Here is a 19,360-nt window from a genome sequence, read left to right on the forward strand (position 1 = left end):
GGGCTGTGTTTCCACCAGCTCCAGTGGCTGGAGACAGGCCTGGTCCTGTGGCCAAGATCCCTCCCTGAACTCCGCAGAAGTCCTCTGACCCCCAGGCCCGTAGGCATTTGCATCCCCAGCCACAAAAGGCCTCCCCCTCCCCAGATCCGGACAGATGCAGCTTCGGGACATCATCCTCCAGCCTCCAAGGGGGCAGAACTGAGGCCATGATGGAGGCTCCACGATCCCTGTCCCCTCGCTGTCACTGACACTCCTTGAAGTGTCACTTCCAACCAGTGCCAGGTGGCAGGCACCAGATTCTGGCATCTGACCTGCTCCCCTCCACTCCCTGGAGACGGAAGCAATCATCCTTTGTAGGCTCTGGCGTGGAGCAATGGCTGCTGTCCTTTAATTAGGAGGGGACATGTTCAGCTATGGCCTCCTGCGGGCTCCATAAAAGACCGTGAAATCGGCCTGGTGGCTTTACAGCTTGGGCAGACTGTCAGGGTACATGGAGGCTGAGGGGGAGCCCCCGCCCCCAGTCTGGCTGGACTCAGAGCAGCCTCTAAGAGGAGACCCAAACAGGTGCAACCGTGGCAGCTGCTCGATCCCGCAGATTGTTTCCTGCAAATCACTTCTCCAGGCTGAGATCCCGGCGCGACTCACACATTCATGGCGAGTTATCCACTGAGTTTGGAGTCACCTGGGCATGTCTGAGGCTGGTGGTGCGCGGGTGGGGGGATGCTTTTGAGAAGCGGCAGCCCCCATTGGCCCAGCCTTCCCTTCCACGTCTCTGGCCTTATTAATGACACTTATTGCAAAGAGTACATGTCACCAACCATCCTCTCGTGCATTGCCATGAAACCCATGTCAAGAGTCACAGGAGAAATTCAAGCCCCGTTTCCTCCTGAGACATTGGGGTGCAGCCACAGGCCTCATCTCAGGGCCCTGATAGCAGGGGCATCATCTGAGGTGGGGCACAGGGAGCCGGGCATGATCCCCGGTGTGTGGGCAGAACCGAAGGGCGTCAGCTGGGAGGAACAAGTTCCTGTCCATTGGGGGCCAGGAGCGTGTCCACCCAAGTCACCCAAAATGGAGAAAGGAAGAGGCCAGGAAAGCCCTTGACACGGGCTGCCGAGTGCACACCTGCCGGGAGCTGCTGCTGCCCATGGCAGAAATAGACAGACCTCGATGTGGATGCCTGTGACAGCCTGCCCCTAGCTTTCTGCCCCTAGACTTGCTGTCCCATGAGACCACATGAAGGCCACATGAAGGACAGAGGAGCAGGCATCTCTGTCGCTTGCTTTGTCCCCCGTGGAAGGTCCCTAGTGACACCCCCTGTACTTGTTGCTTCAGCCCCAGCTACCAAGGCAAGCACCCCAGCTCTGCTTCCCCTGCTGGCCCCCCATTTCCCCTCACCCCTCTTTCCCCACAGCTGGTAGGGAATGCAGGGGGCTTATTGGAGGTGAAGCCACATGGAGAACCCACACGATGCGCCGCCCTTGCTGCCTCCATAGACCCCATCCTGCATATTTTCTTTTTCTGTCCCTTCTGTAGTCAACTCAAGTCAGTGTCCCTCCTGCAGTACCCTCAGCCCTGGCTGGCACATTCTGCTTTATGTCTGCATCTGGGGGCAGAGCGGCCGGCAGATAGCCATGCAGAGGCCAGGAGGGCTGGGGCTGAGCTGGGGTGTGTTGGGACAGGAGGCTCCAGGAACCTCCAGGGGTGGGTAGGGGCAGAGAGAGCAGGTGGAACAGAGCACGGGAGGGCAGGCCAGTGGGGCAATTTATTTTTCTTGAAGGTTTATCACACTGTCATTCATTTTCTTATTTATGAACCAGGCTCCAGGAAAGCTGATGTTCTGGTGCCAGCTGGGCTTGTTTTCTAATCACACCCTTTACTTATCAGTGTAGACATCTTGGAATGTTCTCATTGCTTTTTTGGAATCCTTTGCAACTTGCTGAACTTTCCCACCCAAACAGTAACTGTAGACGATGCACGGGGTGTGCCAGGTGCTGTGTTAAGTGAATTAACTCCATTCATCCTCTCATCAGCCCTACAAAAGGGGCCAGTCACTGTCCTTACTCTGTAGATGAGGAAGCGGGCACAGAGAGGCCAATTAACTAGCCCTAAGTCACCCAGCTAGTGAGTGGCAGAGTTGGGATTTGAATCCGGGCAGCCTGGCTTCTGAGTCTATGCTCTTAAAGCTTCCCTATGGGGGCTCTTGAATGAGCCTCAACTGCTCCAATTGCAGGAACTTCTCTGGCAGGAGGACAAGGAGGAAGTTTTTCAGTGGCATCAGGAAGGAGGGGGCTGGCCACAACTAAGATGCCACCCTTGCTGCCATCTCTGCTGGAAGCCCCTCTCTCCTGCCCCTTGCTGGGGTCTACTCTTTCTTCCCTTCACGACTCAGGTGCTGCCCTGCAACAGGTGTTTCAGAGCACCTACTATGTGCTAGGCACTGTGTTAGGCACTGGGGATCCAGCTACTAATAAAATCCCTGAGTTCATGGAATAGACTTTCAGGTAGTGGAGAGAGACAAGTCAGTAAAGCTCTGCATGGCCGGGGTTGGTGCGGGCTGTGGGGGAAGCACGGCTGGCTCGGGGGCAGACAGGTGAGCGGGAAAGTGCGTCAGCTTCCTATTGCAGCAGTGACCAGTGGCAACAAACTTAGTTGCCTAAAACAACACAAATTTATTCTCTTTTAGTTCTGGAGCTCAGAAGTCTGCAGTCAGCTTCTCTGGGCTGAGTCAGGGTGACAGCAGGCCTGGATCCTGCTGCAAGCGTGGAGGGCAGTGTTGGCTGCTCTGCCTCTGGCCTCTGTAGTTTCTTTTCACTTACTTGTATTCCTTGGCTCCTGGCCTCTTCCTCTGTCATCAAAGTACATCACTGCACACTCTGCCCCCATCATCACATCTCCTCTGACTCTGACCCTTGTGATTAAATTGAACCCACCCAAACCATCTAGAATGGTCATTCAATCTCAAGATCCTTCACTAAATCCCATGCAAGGCCCCTTTTGTGTGTTTGGTGACATAGTCGCAGGTTCCAGTGATTAGGATGTGGATGAATATGGGGAGCCTTTATTCAGCCCAGCACAGAGGCTGAGTGGTCAGGAAGACCTCTCTGAGAAGTTGCCAATGGAGGGAGCCCAGGCACAACTCAAGGGTAGAGTCTTCCAGGCAAAGGAACATGAGCGCAGAGCTAGCAACAGGCATGCACCTGCCACTTGCCAGGGAAAACAGGGAGGGGAGCGTATCAGGGGCTGAGTGCAGAGGAGCAGAGGGAGGTGAGGTGAGAGAGACGTGGGGAAGAAGGTGTAGGGCCCTGTGGCCATTGTGAGACTTGGGGGTTTACTCTGAGCAACTGGGAGCCATGGAGGGTTCAGAGCAGAGGAGAGATGGAACCTGACCTACGTTTTTGCAGGCTTTCTTTGGCTGTGTGTGGAACATATGCAATTGGGGACAGGAGTAGAAGAAAGGGGGCCTGCCGGGAAGCTTTTGCAATAGCAAGTAAGAGAGACTCGTGGCTTGGACTAGAGGCTATGATGTGCTGCCCTGGTCCCCATTCAGGGTGGGCACACATCCTTCCACTGCCGGGCAGTTGGCTGCTGGGGGCTCACTGCTGAAATCCTCCTCAGGAGAAGCCCCTGGCCAATGGGAACTGGTTTGCTCAAAGCCATCCTTCCTGGGGACCATCTATTTCCAAAGACTGGTAAATTAGGGATATAAAGGCCCAGCCCCTTCACCCCATTGACTGCATCTCTGAAGGACCATCTTAGCTCCAGGCCTCCTTGTAGGCTTGATTGTGGGGTGATGCCTAGAGTGTGCTAAGCCCAGGGGAATATACATATGTCCTGTGTGGACATAATAGGTGTGTATATATGTGTGGGGTCTCTGCCTACATTAACAATTGGCTTAAAAAATATATTTTACAATTCTCAGGCCCACGTGAGGTATGGTGGTTTATCTAAGAAGGTATAGAATGGTGGATAGAGAAGTTTATTGTCCAAACAGAGCATGTGAAATATCTCTGTAATGTCCAGGCGCCATCTCCCCCTGGTCAGACACAAATGGTCTATGAGAAAAATGGAACAAGTCAAATGCAAAACAACACATCCCTGTGTGAAAACTCCCAGGACAATTGTTTACTCATGTATCTGCTGATTCATTGAATTAATATTGACCGGACGCCTTACACACAGCTGTTGAGTTAGTTTCTGGACATGGCAGTGAACATGAGCCATCTGTTCTCACGAGGTTCTCAGGAAGTTCAGGTCTATGAGGATAGACAGTATACAGGTAAACAGACAGTTATTCAGATTATGAAAAATGTGGTCAAGAAAACAGATGGGGTGATGGAATGAAGAGTCACTAGGATGGGACTCCTGCCATGTTTCGGGTGCTCTGGGAGGGCCTCTGAAGGCTGAGTCCTGAAGGATAAAAAGGGGCTGCCATGGGAGATCTGAGGGAACAGTGTGCTAGGCAGAGGGAACAGCGTGTGCAGAGGCTCAGATGATGGAACAGGCCCTGAGCTTTGAAGGACCAGGGATGAGGCCAGTACTTCTGGGGTGCAAGGGAGAGTGGTGGGAGACAGAAACGCAGAAATGCTTTACAAACTGTCAAGTGGGACAGAAAGAGAAGGGAATAGGATTATTATTATTATTATTGCAACGACCGTGGGTTTTTTCAGTACCACTGTTGTGTTTTACATTCTCTCTCCCCCTTAAGACCAGCCCTACATTCAGGAGATGGGAGAGCCTTCCCATTATTCCACCTTTTGTGAAGAGAACTGAACCATCTCTCTTAAATCTCCATCAGTTTCAGCAAGCCCATTGGCTCTGCTGGCTGTAACATTGCTCTGTGTTTATCAGAGATTATTGCAGACACATTAAAATGTATCACCCAAACCCCAAATTATATTGAAGAGCCACAAAGAGCCTTGAATCATGGAGCTGCTGGTGATCATTCCCCCAAGATATGCATTCTTTCTCTTCATTAAGGAACGAAGGCACCAAGCCAAAACTTTAAATACAGGTAAATAAAACGTGGTTACTCCATGGAAACAGGACCCCAAGGAAAATATGTGTTTAATAGCTCTAGCATTTGGGGGCAATAAGTTCCACATTGCCTTTTGTTTGTATAATATGTTATACTTTCCAAAAATATTTTCTAATGCACAAGTTCATTTGTAATCATTGAACGTGTGGAAGGCATTTGCATGTCGCATATACTTACAATTCTTTCCTCTGCCAAATTAAAAAAAAGAGAAAAGAAAATGCTTGCAAATCCTCAGCTGAACATACTTTCTGGTAAGCACAATGGACTCATATTTATATTCTTTCCTTGTCTTGTGTTTCACCCTTTTCCCCCTCCATAATGTGTGTTTCACACTATCAACGGATTCTTTTCTTTCCTCTTTCATTCAGACACATGGAGGCCGAGCGGGTCTTGCTTTTGCCCACCCAGCATCCATTCCTCTTCCTTGTGGTTGCACGGCTGTGATCTTAGTCCGGACCAACGATCCATCCATTCTTCAATCCATGCGAGTGAGTCGACTCCACTGGTCCCCAGTGATGGCAGGACAAGGAGCCAGCTCCAGAGCACAGCTAAGCAGGTTTACAGTCTGCAGTGACATTGAGAGAGGGAACTATTAGCTCATCAGAACCTGCTTGGCAATGAGAAACTGTCCCATGATGCCCCCCACCTCCAGGGAGAGAGGGGTGCAAGTGGGAAATGCCCAGGGATCTCCTCACAAGTCTCCTATTCTGCCCACAGCACTCGGAGCGGTGGCTCGAGCCTCACCTATGACAGCACATGCATCACGGAGGTGCCATGGTGGCTACATTCCCCCACATATTACAAAAAGAAGGGTGATGTGTGTTGGATTATTAAAAGAACATTTTGCCACCATAGTACCTAGTACCAAGCACCTGCAGGACATCCATCGCCCATTTCCGGAAATTCCCAAATACATAAAAGGTGGAAATTATGGAGGGCAAATATCTAAGAGTTTTGGTTGACATGTTGCTCAGGGGTCCTCAAATCACGGCCCGTGGGCCACATGAGGTGGTGTGATTGTATTTGTTCCCGTTTTGTTTTTTTACTTCAAAATAAGATATGTGCAGTGCGCATAGGAATTTGTTCATAGTTTTTTTTTTTTAAAACTATAGTCCAGCCCTCCAACAGTTTGAGGGACAGTAAACTAGGCCCCTGTTTAAAAAGTGTCAGGACCTCTGTGTTGCATAAATGAAGTGGGTACTTAAGAGAGTTACACAGCTGACTTTTACGTCAACCTCAGAGCAGAGGTAGGTTAATGCTGCCCAAGGATCACAGCTGAAGTGGAAATCCTTCCTCCCTCCAGGATCCTGTGCAGACCTTAATGTGTACAACAAGGATGATACTGGGGTCCTGGTGTTTGGAGGTTTCATCAGAGAGACCTTCAGATGAGGAACTTTCTGGCACTAGTTGTTGTAACATAGAATGATACGGAGAGTGCAATGCTGGCCTCGCTGCTGATCACAGAGCGAACACAGAGAGAGGAAAATAGAGGGCAGGGTGGGCAGGTGGCGGGAAGCAGATGACTGTGTGTGGCAGCTCACGAGGGACTAAATTCTCAATGTGCAGTAAGGTTTGGGGGAGCTGAGTATGGGGCCAGCTACGTGCTCTCAAATCTTGCCTCTCTCCCGGGCAGACCCAAATCTACCATCTTGGATGAGAAAAGGTTGGGGGCCCTGAAGCTCCTGTTTTCAAAAGGGAACTCCTAAACTCACCACACCCTTGGACTTGAATCCTGAACTCAGGGCTGGGATTAAGATGAGTCCAGTGAGGCTCTCGCCTTCGGCACAAAATTTGGGGGGGGTGGGGGGATTACCAAAACTCTAAGAAAGTAAGATAAATATTATCTTAATGCAATAGTTTAAAGATCAAAACCAATGCAAGAAAATCTACAGAGAACAAAATATTAAATCCTTAAATAAAGATAGGCTCTGTTGTTTTACCAGGAATTAAATTTTGAGAGGCATGTCTCTATTTCCTGACTGCTAAACCAATCCTATTTTTGAAAGTACTATGATGAGAACCCTGGCTTACTTTAAAAAAAACAACCCCAACAAGCCAATTTCTATTAGAAACAAACCCACGATTTATTTTCTAAAGCAACTAAACCAGGCTTTCATAATATTTAATCATCTTAATAGATATTATATCTGACTCATTGGTGGGAATTTCCAACTGAGTTAACAGGAACGATCAAACCCTAATTCCTGATATAAATCCTTTCAGCATTTATGAATCCAGCCATTAGAAATCTTGCAAATTTCCCTCTTTGGGATGATGTCTGCCCATCTGTCAACTTCATCAGTTCAGTAAACTCAGAATCCTCCCCTTTTCCTGCCTGAAAGAACCTTCCCTGTGTGTCTTGCAACACGTTCCAGAAGAGAAGGGTATTGCTCAGGTCTGCAGAAACCTGGAGAAGAAAACTTCTAATTTTATGATCGGAAGGCAGATAAAAAGCATATTTTAGCAGAGCATTTCAAACACATTTTGTGCTCATGACAGAGGCACCCACAATACCTACGTTATTTAGCAAGCTGCAGGAGAGGGAAAAATGAATGCAGAATATGTGAATGATTCATTTTGCATTTGAAAAATGTAACCCAGCCAGAAGAAGTTTCACCAGTGATCTAAAGACAAAATAAAACTCTCTGCTATTTGCGAAGTCAACACAGTAAAGAAATGATTAAACAAAAGTAAGCCTGAGACTTCACCTCAAAGGGATTGAGCATTTTAATTTTTTAAAAGGTGGAAAAAATGCCACACAAAGTGTGTCTGAAGGTCAAGGAAACTGTTATTAAAATGAGAATTACGTGCGCGGAGCAGTTCGCAGCTCTGTCCCCGGAGTGTGAAATTAGTGACTGAAGGCAGATTTCACAGGCGCTTTGTCGGAGCGTGCTGGTGTGGCAGTGGATTTGCGGCAGGGCCTCCCCGCCAAGTCCTGCCCACTTGCAAGCTGCTGTCTCTATTCATGCACAGCACAGATAATCAGGAATGTCTGGAGCGCTTTGCATTTATATTGAACGCGGCCTCCCTCCTTCCTGGCTGGAGTGAGTCTGGGGCTGCCTACGTGGATGGGGTCCATGGGAGGAACCACAAGACCAGTGCCTTCTCCAAATCCTATGTTCTCTTTTAAGAAAAAAAAAAAAAAAAAAACCTACCATCTATCCATGTGGATTACATTCAGTGGAAATGTTGGAAAATGTATAGAAAATAAAAATCTGCTTTAAATGTTAAATCTTAAAATAGCTCCAAAGGGCAACCAGGAATTCTGAGTTTGGATTTTTGGACTGAGACACATTGACGACCGGGTCCACCTTCCCCGTCCCATCATGGTTCTGGAGAGTTGGTTTGGAGAAGTTTAAGAGAAGAGAGAATACCTGGGAGACAGTGAGTTGGGAGAGATAGTTGCATTGGTCTCAGCCACGTAGTCACACATGACGACCAAAGTGTAAATATTACTTTTTACACATTTAGCTCAGTGTCGTCAGGTGTGTGGAATTGAACTTGTCCCCAGGTACAGAGACCCTTTGAAGTAACTTAGCTAACAGATCCCGGAATATAGAGTTGTCCCAACTGCCAGAGAGAGAATTTGTTTCAGTTTGGCATCTTTGAAAGCATGTTTGGAAGTTCTATTGATCATTTTTTTTGGACCCTTGTATTTTCAAAACAGCCCGATATTAACCATTCACAAATCACCTCCTTTTCAAAATGAACAGCCTCCCTTTTCCAACCTCTTTGGAGATAGCAAGGTATTTTGCACCTGCCAAACATGGTTTGGACTTGGAACGTTCTTGTTGAAAATGTGAGACCAAATAAAAATCAGCTCTCCAAAGCACACTGCTAACAAACTGTGTATCAGCAGGCTATTTGGTATGAATAACAGAACCTCATACTGAGATTGGCTTAAACAGTTACAAAATATGTGGGTTTATGTAAATCTAGGGGTGATTCAGCAATTCCAAGATGTCTCCAAGGATCCTGTCTTCCCATTTGGCTCTGCTGGTCTATTTTGGCTTCATCCTCAGGCTGGAATTCCCTTTGGGAAAAGGAGAAATCAGGTCACTTTTGGAAACTTTGTCAGAAGAGCACGTAGGAAGTGTTTTAGAAACCACAGGCTTCTAAAACCAACTTCTTCTTGAGTCTCCTGGGCCTCAGTTACATCACCTGTGTGCTCTTGACTGAATCACTGTCAGTGAAAATGAGCAGAGCATTCTTAGAACAGTGCCATGGCTGGGGTGAATTTCCTGAGTCCTTGGTAGGCAGAAAATTGGGAATTCCTGAGAAATTAAGGACCTTGTTCTGTGCAGGTGGGGCTGTGAATGCTGGCACACGGCAGATAGTCAAAGAGATTTGCAGAATGAACAACATTCAAAGGAGGGAGGGAGTAGAGATGGAGAATCTGGGATCGAGTCGGAGGGCAGGTTTGAATAGAGGCTCCCCCTTTTCCTGGTTCTGTGCCCCTGGACAAGTGTCCTAACTTCTCTATGCCTAATGTTTTTCCACCCATGAACTGGGAATAATAAGAGCACCACTTTATAGAATAATCTGAGAAGATTTTATGAAAGAACACTTGTAGAGCACCTAGCACCATGTGGCATAGCACGTGTGTTACATAATTCTCAGCTATAAGCACTTTCTTCTTATAGGCATGGGCGTGATATTTTCTCTGCTTTTCCCCCAGCACCCAGTACAGTGCCTGGCACAGAATGTATGCTTAGGAAGTCCTTGCTCAGTGAATGTATGAAATTTGGGAGACATGCCAAATGAAGGCCTTAGGGAGTAGATAAAATGAAATCAGCAATTCTAGAATTCTATTGATCAACAATTCCAAGAGCTGCTTGAAAAATGTAAGTTGAGTTGAAAGTAAAGTATTCCTTTGGTTAAATGGGAACCACTCCCTCGCTGCCCCATTTGCCAGGTGTGAATGTACTTGGAACATTTCCAGAATGTTCCAGAACGTACCATCTGTTCAGGGGTTATTTCTTCCACCTGCGGGCAGCTCCCCTGTGAGACCGACCTATCCTCTATCTGCCCCTTGTCCTGTTATTCCAGTTGCTAAGGCTGAGAGAGAAACGTTCCGTTTTAATTCTGTGATAGGTAAAGCAAAGAAATGCCCCAGGCTTCTAGTGCCTTTCAAAAACTTTCATTAAGTAAGACTTTGGTTATCAAAAGTGTAAGAAATCCTCCCCTTTCTTATTGTGTGGGAAATTGTTTAAAGTCAGTCATTTCATCACTTTAATTTTGGATTTCCATTAGTTTCTCATAAGTAGAAAGTCTGTTGCTGCAGGCCTGGTTGTCCTGCCCTCCCCAACCGTATGAAATATTCTTGCCACACAGGGAGAAAAAGTAGTTTTTGTGTTCCAACTATGTATTGGACACCTTCTTACCTAGTGGCATAGGATAGTGAAAGTGAAAAGTGTATTTTCAAAGACTCCCAGCATTGCACAGAAGCCAGTCATGTGTGCTGCTTAGCAGATGCTGTTGGTGCCCCACTTGCCTCCCCTTGGCACTCCTTGATCCTATAAAGGCCAAAGACATTTACTGTGAGCACCTGCAGCTCTCTGCAGCTTTGGAGTGTGCCCAGCCTGTGTGTAGGGCAGGTGGGAAATCCGAGCGAGTTAATGCCCTGGGGATAGCCTCCAGTCAATGGTAGAACTGATCTGGTGAGTACAATCCCAATTTTCTTGCCCTTCAAGTGGGATAATGTGGTGTATTCTTCACAAACTCCTTGAGGTTCCAATGTCATTGAACACTAGTTCAAGACTTGTTGATGGGTTGATTCTTGGGCTGATTCTTTCCTTTTTCATATTGCAATTCCTTATTTGCTTACTGTTGCTTTTATATCTCCTAAATAAGTTGCTTTCAGTCAAATTTGTCTTAGCACCTGCTTCTGGGAGGACCCTACATAAGACAATCAGTATGGCTTTTTCTACTAAAAGTGATAAAAAAAACTAACTCAAAGTTGCTTGAACAAAGGGGAAATGTAATAATTCACATTAAAGTCCAGGGGAGATGTTGGCTTCAGGTATGGCTAGATAGAAGCACTTAATCCCGTTATTCCTAGGTTTTTCTCTAATTCTTGGGTTTTCTTTCTGCTGTATTTGTTTCATTCTCAGGTTCTGTTTCATGGCTGTAAGAAGCTTTGAGCTCTTTCTTTGGGTCAAAGGAATTGCCTGAGAGTTAGCTTCACACTTTATCTAGATGGCTCAGGTAAAAATCCCGAGTTTTGTTTTAATTGTGATTTCCTGTCTATTCATTCATTGTGAATGAATTTTCCTTTATGTCCTTCAGCAGATTTACAATATTCTTGGAAACATGGGTTTTCCTGCAATTTTGGTTTATATCCTGGATAATGGGACTAAAGTATTTTAGTTAACTTTGGATTCTGTTGTGTTCCTGTGAAGACTATTTATTGTTTAAGCAGTCAGTTAAAGTGGCTAGACTCAAATCAAAATGTCTGTATCTCACGCAGTTGAAAAAAGCTTAGATTTCAGTTCTGTGGTAGGCTTAGCCAGGATACTTACATCTGCTTCACACGAATGTGGTTTATGGGGCAGCTAGAGATTTGTAGAGTTTATATATTAAATTTGGGGCTCCCTATCTCTGATCTGTCTTTGCTTTTAGAATTTCTCCCCTCTTTTCTAATGCCTGTGGCATTAGATTTTTTGGTTAGAGTTTTGGCTGTCTCTCCTTTTGCAGACTGGAACCTCCCCTCAGGCTCAAAGCTATCCAAGCATTAATTTCCTTCCCATATTTGCTTTCGGGGTAGTTATTTTTAGATTTTGTCCAGAGTTTATAGTTGTTTTGAGAAGATTGGCCTAATAGAAGATTATTTGGTCATACTAGAAGTGTAAGTTTCAAGTGTCAAGATTCATTCTCATTGCATCAGCTTATGTCATGTACTGTAATCATTGCAGTCAGTCGCATTAATGGTATATACTGATTGGCTTGGGCTTCAGGGTATTTTCCATCCCCAGGGCAGGTAAGGAGCTCCACAAAGTCATGTGGATAGTAAATTGAGAAGTAGTTACCCACAAAGGGTAGTGTTCAAAGAAAGGAGAATAGATACTGGGCAGAGAATACAAAGTGCTCATGACAGCACATTTGCAGATGTTTAGAATGTATTAGAGTTTGTCTAATGATGGAAACCTGACCAGTGCTCTCTTAGAGTATAAGAGAAGGCATCTCAGAAGAGGTTTCATGTGAGCAGGGTTTGGAAGCTCAGACCAGGAGCTGCCAGCCAAGGATGAGTGATAAAGTATCATGACATTTTCTATCTTAACCTTCCCAATTTCTTTCAAACATGACTTTGCAGCTCGTATTCAATCTTCTTTGTTTGTTTTGCTTCACCTAAGACCATGGGATTTGAAAAGAAGATTAAAAAGAAAAGGAAGAACTCCTGAGGCAGGACAAGTCAGAATGACTTCATTATCTCTCCTCTCAGCTCCATACATTGAAAAGAGAATAAACAGCCCGTGCGCCTGTGCACTCCGCGGTGCAGTCTCTGTCTGGGAGCGTCTACGGGCCGCCGATCATGCCCGCGGGTGTGCCCCTGGGCACCTACCTGAAAATGTTCGCAGCCAGCCTCCTGTCCATGTGCGCGGGGGCCGAAGTGGTGCACAGGTATTACCGGCCCGACCTGACGATACCTGAAAATCCACCAAAGCCTGGAGAACTCAAAACAGAGCTTTTGGGACTGAAAGAGAGACAACACCAACCTCAGCTTTCTCAGCAGTAGAAATGAAATACAAGATATCATGCCAAGATGTCTGTGAATAGTATTTTAAATATGTGTACATATATTTTAAATATGTATGTTAAAAAGTTGATTGAGTCAGACTGTGTGTTCTTACGCATTTCATCCAATGCTGAGTGTAAGAGGAGGTGCTCAGGGCCAGGCTCAGTGGCTTATGCCTGTAATCCTAGGACTGTGGGAGGCCGAGGCGGGTGGATTGCCTGAGTTCACAGGTTCGAGACCAGCCTGAGCCAGAGTGAGACTTCGTCTCTAAAAATAGCTGGGCGTAGGACGGCACCTGTGGCTCAAAGGAGTAGGGCGCTGGCCCCCCATATGCTGGAGGTGGCCGGTTCAAACCCAGCCCTGGCCAAAAACTGCAAAAAAAAAAAAAATAGCTGGGCATTGTGGTGGGTGCCTATAGTCCCAGCTCCTTGGGAGTCTGAAGCAAAAGAATGGCTTGAGCCCAAGAGTGTGAGGTTGCTGTGAGCTATGACTTCATGGCACTATACCAAGGGCAACGAAGTGAGACTGTCTCCCCCCCCCAAAAGAGGAGGTGCTCAGTACATTGAAATTTAATAATGTTTTGACCAGTATTTCTTGAAAACTGCCAAAGTGCTTGTCATCTGTTTCTTAAATGTGACTTGGAAGATACTTAGTCTTGAATATCATATGAGACACAACATTTGCAAGGGTACCCTGTGGGTTGTCTTGATATAATGTAAATCAATAATAAAATCATTTTAAATCAAAAAAAAAGAAAAGAGAATAAACATCACCCTTTGGATCATTTTGCACCCTTTGGATGCAGAATGTTTTGCTGTACCAATCTTTGATCTGTCTTCTGCAATGATATCTCTATGATTTTATGATAAGTAAATTGTAAGTTTCTGTATCCTCCAGGATTACTTGGTGCAGATTATTGCCATGAGTAACAGCAGTCCAACTCACAGATATGTCAATAGACATTCCAGTTACTTTTCTCCCATGTAGTTGTCTGGGTCATAGCCCCTGGCTGGCATGAAGGCACTGGTACACCAAGCCCTCAGGAACTCCAATTGCTTCATTATTGTTCTCTGTCATGGTGGCTTCTATTCCAAGGAACAGTACAAGGGCCATGGTGGCTGCTCACCAGATACCTTCTTCCCAAAGGAGCCAGAATGAAGTAAGATGAAATGAAGCTGAGAGGGTTTAAAGTGCCAGGTTCCTTTTCAAGGAACATTCCAAGAAGCTGACACCATTCACTTCCATTTATAACCTTTAAATTCTGTTAAATTAAAGAAGCAGGAGGCCAGTAACCTGCTGATATCTCTGTACTTTGAGTTCTTATGTAAAGAACTGCAACCTAACTTAGCTAAAACAAACTAAAACCTAATTATTTTCCTAACAGATAGCTGGTTCCCAGCCAATCACATGTAGTGAACTGGTCAAACCATGTCCCAATAGGGCAAATGTCTAGCTGTACCCATTCAAGCCATTTTTGTACTTTACTTCCATAAATATAATCTACCTTGCCAAGCGGAGCTCTTTGAACCTCTTCTGCTACTGACTGCTGCCCAATTCTTGAATTGTTCTTTCTTCAAAGAACCTCTGTTAAATTAATTTTGTCTGAAGTTTTTCTATTAACAACCTCAAAGCCACATAGAGCTGAGTTGTGGTATGTTTTTTGGACAAGTTGAATATTTAAAAAATGATTTCTGACTACTGTATACTGCCACTGCTGATGTTGCTATGAGGACTAGGATGACTGCTACTATGGTAGTGACTGTTACGTGCTTGGTATACTTCGAGGTGCTCAAGACATTTATCTGTATTAACACCAGCATGTAGATACCATTATTATTCCCAGTTACAGAGGCAGAAACGAAAGCACACAGATAAATTAACTCACCCGCAGTCATGCAGTTAATAAGTGGCACTCCTATGGCTAGCAGGTGGCAAAAGAAGGGGTTCAAACCCAGATAGTCTGGCTTTCAAGTCCACACTCTAAAATACCACGTGCTATAAATTATTACAAACACTATCTGTTTGATTTATTTATGGGTTTTTGTCCAGCAGTTTTTCTGTTAGGCCTTTTTATTTAATTAACTTAATATAAAGTACATTATACATATTTTCAAACACATATGATAGTAGAAGGGATAGAGTCCTCAGTGTATTTTCCCATTACTCAGTTTTAACATGCATGGTTCATTTGTTTTATCTATATTACCTTATATTAGTTTCTTTTTCTTCAAGACTATTTTGACGTCAATCCTTAACCTTGTATTACTTTATCGTAATACTTTAGTATGTGTTTCTAAAAGATAAGGACTCCTGATTGAAACACAAACACAATACCTGTATCTTGCTTAAAAATAATTAGCAACAATTCCTTTAATATTGGCAGATATCCACTTAGGATTCAAATTTCCCTGATTATCTTATAAACTTTTTTCTCAGCTATTTTTAAAAATAGAGAATCAATGAAAGTCCATCTTCTGTTTCTTACGCTTGTTGTTAGTCTATAACATTTCTAACGTCCCTCCCCCATTGTGTGTGTGTGTGTGTGAGTGTGTGCATGCTTATGTGGTGTTCTGATGAAAACTGTGACTCTTACTATGGATCCTGGTCCAAATATTTTCTCTAGAGACTTAGAGTTCTCTTTTCCCCCAAAGCCAAGAGGATCACCTTCCCTTGTAAACCCTTCTGTAGGACTCAGTCATAGAAATCTCAACCTAGGAGTCCAGTCTGACTCACTCGGAACAGGAAATTCTGGCCCTCTGCAGGAGACAATGAGGCATTTGTGTGATTTTAGGGAGCAGACGTTTCTATGAGAATTACTACAGGCCCAATTCTTTCCCCTAGTTATGAAGTACCATGACCCCAAAGAGCTCCCCACCTGCCCTTCCCTTGATTTTAAGGCAGAAATGATTACATAAGGGAGGGCACTGATCCTTTGCATTTTTGTAGCTATTTTCATGTCTGGGAAAGCCGAAGTCTGCAATAACCACCTTAAAAATGTAGCAGGGAGCAGAGATGTGTGTGGGGTTGGGAAGTCTGGAACGCAGAGTCAGTAATTATAGCACAGAGCGAGGACTCTAAATGTGCCTGATTATAGAAATCCAGGAGCAACCCAGAATGCTATTGCCTCGGCATCTTGTCAGGACTAGAGCCCTGAACTAAGAGAGCAGAAGGGATGGGTCAAGCCAGATGGGTCAGGAGGGATGAGTCAGGCCAGAAGCAGGATGTGGTCCTGGATGGGCACAGCCCCAGCTCTGAGGGGCCCTGCATTCAGTGACGGTCAGGTGGAGAGTATGCTCAGAAAGGATTCAAACCCAGATAGCTTTATTTCCAAGATGGAAATAATGTTCTGCCAGTACTGGGCAGCTCCATCCAGGTGAGCAGACTGGGGCCCCCATATAGGAGGCATCTGGGGCTGGGATCATGCGTCCAAAATTGTCATCTGCAACCAGTAGTGACTCATGAATGAATTAAGTGGCATGGGGAAGTCTTACTTTCCAATGGTTGTGTGTATATTTGAATATGATTTTACTGATACCCACAGGGAAAGGGTGGATGGCATGGGCTCTGCAGCTTGAATGCTTGGGCTTGAATTCTCACTCTGCCATGGACTTCCCAGCTGTGCAACTTGGTCTTGCTGTGACTCAGTTTCCTCACCTGTAACATAGAGATAATAATAGGCCAACCTCCAAGAGCTACAGTGAGGAATCACTTAATTAATAATGAATTAGACATGTGTCTGAGATGTAGCAAGCTGTAATTATTGTTGTCACTCAGAGAGGCACTATGTTGTATGGTTAAGAACTTGGACTCTGGAGTCAGACAATTGGGAATCAAGTCTCACTTCTCCACTGTTCTTTTTTTTGAGACAGAGTCTCAAGCTGTCACCTTGGGTAGAGTGCTGTGGCATCACAGCTCACAGCAACCTCCAACTCCTGGGCTCAAGTGATTCTCCTGCCTCCACCGCCCAAGTAGCTGGGATTATAGGTGCCTGCCACAACGCCTGGCTATTTTTTGGTTGCAGCCGTCATTGTTGTTTGGCCGGCCCAGGCTGGATTCCAACCTGCCAGCTCAGGTGTATGTGGCTGGGACCAGGAATAGTTGTTCTGCCCTTTCTATATTCTGGTAATTTGTAAAACCACATGCTATTTAATTTAATAATGCTTACAGGGTCTGTTTCTTGCCCAGTGGCCTCCAGCCAAAGTCTAGTTAAACGACCAGAGGATTCATCTACTCAAGTTAAGCTTGAACATTTAGAGTTGAATTTGGAGGAAGTGGAGGTCAAATACATGGAATTATATAATTTGGCCTGAAGAGAAGTAAATGAATCACCTAGGGGACAGAACTCGGTGGCTCTGGCCCAAGGGTGGCTTGGCAGAGGAAGCCATTGCCAAAGATGGACAAGCTGGAGGCGTCTCCTGTGAACATGACCTTGAGAACAAAGCCCCCACGTCTATGGGTTGCCTGAACCCTCTGAGTATGTTGTCATCAGCCTTGACAGAGCCCCAGCTAGGAGCTTGCAAATGAATAAAAAGATTAGTAGAGTTAGATGCTGTTTTACATAAATTAAGGATTGTATGAGAAAATAGTTGCTTGTGCTGATTGGCACTGCAGTCTCTGGCGTATTCAAAATGCAAATGAAAACAACCTTTGTCGCACCAGGGCTCTCAGCTTCTGGAAAGCTTCTGACAGCAAATCCAGAACTTAAGAGACAAGAAAAATGAGGAGTTTGTGGCACACCTTACATAGGTATTTATCATTTTTTGCAAAGAAGCAGACCTTGGAATTGATTTGTTTTACAAGAATTCGATTTAGTCACCTCCTTCCATCCTATCCTAAGGCCTGTCTGCGGTCATTTAACCTGTCCATTGTTTGTGTCCTGTGCCCACCTGGCTCTATCCCTACGACTGTGCATACACGCTGCGGAAACAGGGAGACTTCATCCAGGACTATTACAATAGGTGTCAAGATTATTACAATAGGGAGAGGAGTTGGGCTCAGCACTGATCGCAACAAAGGGATTTACAGCTAATGAACCGGTTGGGAGGTCATCAAGAGGGAAGTCATACCAGCCTGACCAAGCAGGATTCTTGCTGAGGGCAGGCCAGGGAGGTCAGACATCAGGGTGGGCTATGGCAGACTCTCTCTCTAACCTGACTTAGAGGGATTTTTCCTGAAACTGGCCTCTGCAGGTCTGGCAGGATCAAGGCTGAGGTTGAGGTCTAGTCAAGAAGAAGGCTTAGAGGATCTGACTACAGTTTGTTTAAGAAGAGAGTCTTTGTCAAAGAATGAGTGAAAAGCTTCTTTGCCCCAGATTAGTTTGCAAGTGCATTATTATTAATATTTGAGGTAAGATATTTTAGGGTCGTCTCTTATTGGTTTTCTATTTGTTGTTTGTTTTGTTTTGAATTGGGGCTCTTTGTAAGCAATAGGAAATGACAGACATAGGCTGCTGGAATAAACCAGTCTCACACCTGATGTTCTGATCACGCTACTTAAGTTGCAGCTTCTGAGAGAGCACAGGTTGGCCAGGTGTGGGTCAGTGCCACACCCTTGTGAGGGATTGCTCCTGACAGTGCCAAGTGGAGAAAGCTTTGCTTCCCCAGAGAGAACCAGGGGGCTGTTACTGGAGAAAGGAAAGCACCTGAGGGTGGGAAGACATGGCAACCGTGGTTCTCAACCCTCCCAGACTGACTTAACATCCACCGCCATGACAGACGTTGTGTAAAGCTTCCTTACATTCCTGAAATGAAATTCACAAGTACCATGACCTACTATACACAAAAAATTTAAAATCAGACTATTATCTTAACCATAATAGGAAACTAACTTATAAAATATTGCTTATAATAAAAAGAACACAATAGAATTATACAATAACAAATATGTGTCTGGGAACAGCTGCACTGTAAGGTGTAAAAAATCAGTGAGATTTTTGGTCCTCCTGCTGAAGAATAAGTCTGGATTTAAAAGCAGCAAGACAATCAGAGGCACACAGGAAATAACAGATGAGGGGTGGATACCAGCATAAGACCCATTCAGCGTACATTAAAAGATGTAAAAAGTGCTTTGTGTTCCTGTGGCTTTTTGTTTGAGGCTCACTTAATTATGAACAGAGTTTTAATCTGTGGGCACATCCAGAAGGACATTTAAAAGTCATGGCGGATGCAGTATGGTTATTTATGACATGGGACTGTCTTGCATGTGGTGAGAGTTATGGCATCCTGGGCTCTGCAGTCCCTGTAAAGGAAAAATGGGATAGATTTTGAAATTTAGTGGGTGTCTGGATTAGCTCATCAAGGAGGCAATCTTTGCCTTTCATTGACTTTAGCCAGACAATATTTTGCAATGCTGTGTAGATAGAAGCTGATTTGTAGCAAACTCACAGCAATGCAACAATTCCTGTCCATAGAAATGTACATTATGTCCAGGAGGGGATGAACGGACTCCATTAGGGAAGACTCTAATTTTGACTCTATCAATCAATTGCTTTTCAGCATTCCTAATAGCCCATAAATGTATCTGGTCTTTGGACTTCCCCTTTGAATTGGTTTAAAAACCTTCCTGGTTGTCTCATTAATTACTGATTT

General features: G+C 45.1%; 1 protein-coding gene across 1 annotated transcript; it reads left to right on the forward strand.

The window, feature by feature from the left end:
• The first annotated feature begins 12,471 nt into the window (after nucleotides 1-12,471).
• LOC128573869 (protein BRAWNIN-like) lies at nucleotides 12,472-13,480 on the forward strand. The gene has a single exon (XM_053574370.1). The coding sequence runs from the start codon at nucleotides 12,570-12,572 to the stop codon at nucleotides 12,771-12,773; it is 204 nt and encodes a 67-aa protein (XP_053430345.1). The 5' UTR covers nucleotides 12,472-12,569; the 3' UTR covers nucleotides 12,774-13,480.
• The last annotated feature ends 5,880 nt before the right edge of the window (nucleotides 13,481-19,360 follow it).

The sequence above is a fragment of the Nycticebus coucang genome, chromosome 21, assembly GCF_027406575.1.
Source record: "Nycticebus coucang isolate mNycCou1 chromosome 21, mNycCou1.pri, whole genome shotgun sequence".
NCBI lineage: Eukaryota > Metazoa > Chordata > Mammalia > Primates > Lorisidae > Nycticebus > Nycticebus coucang.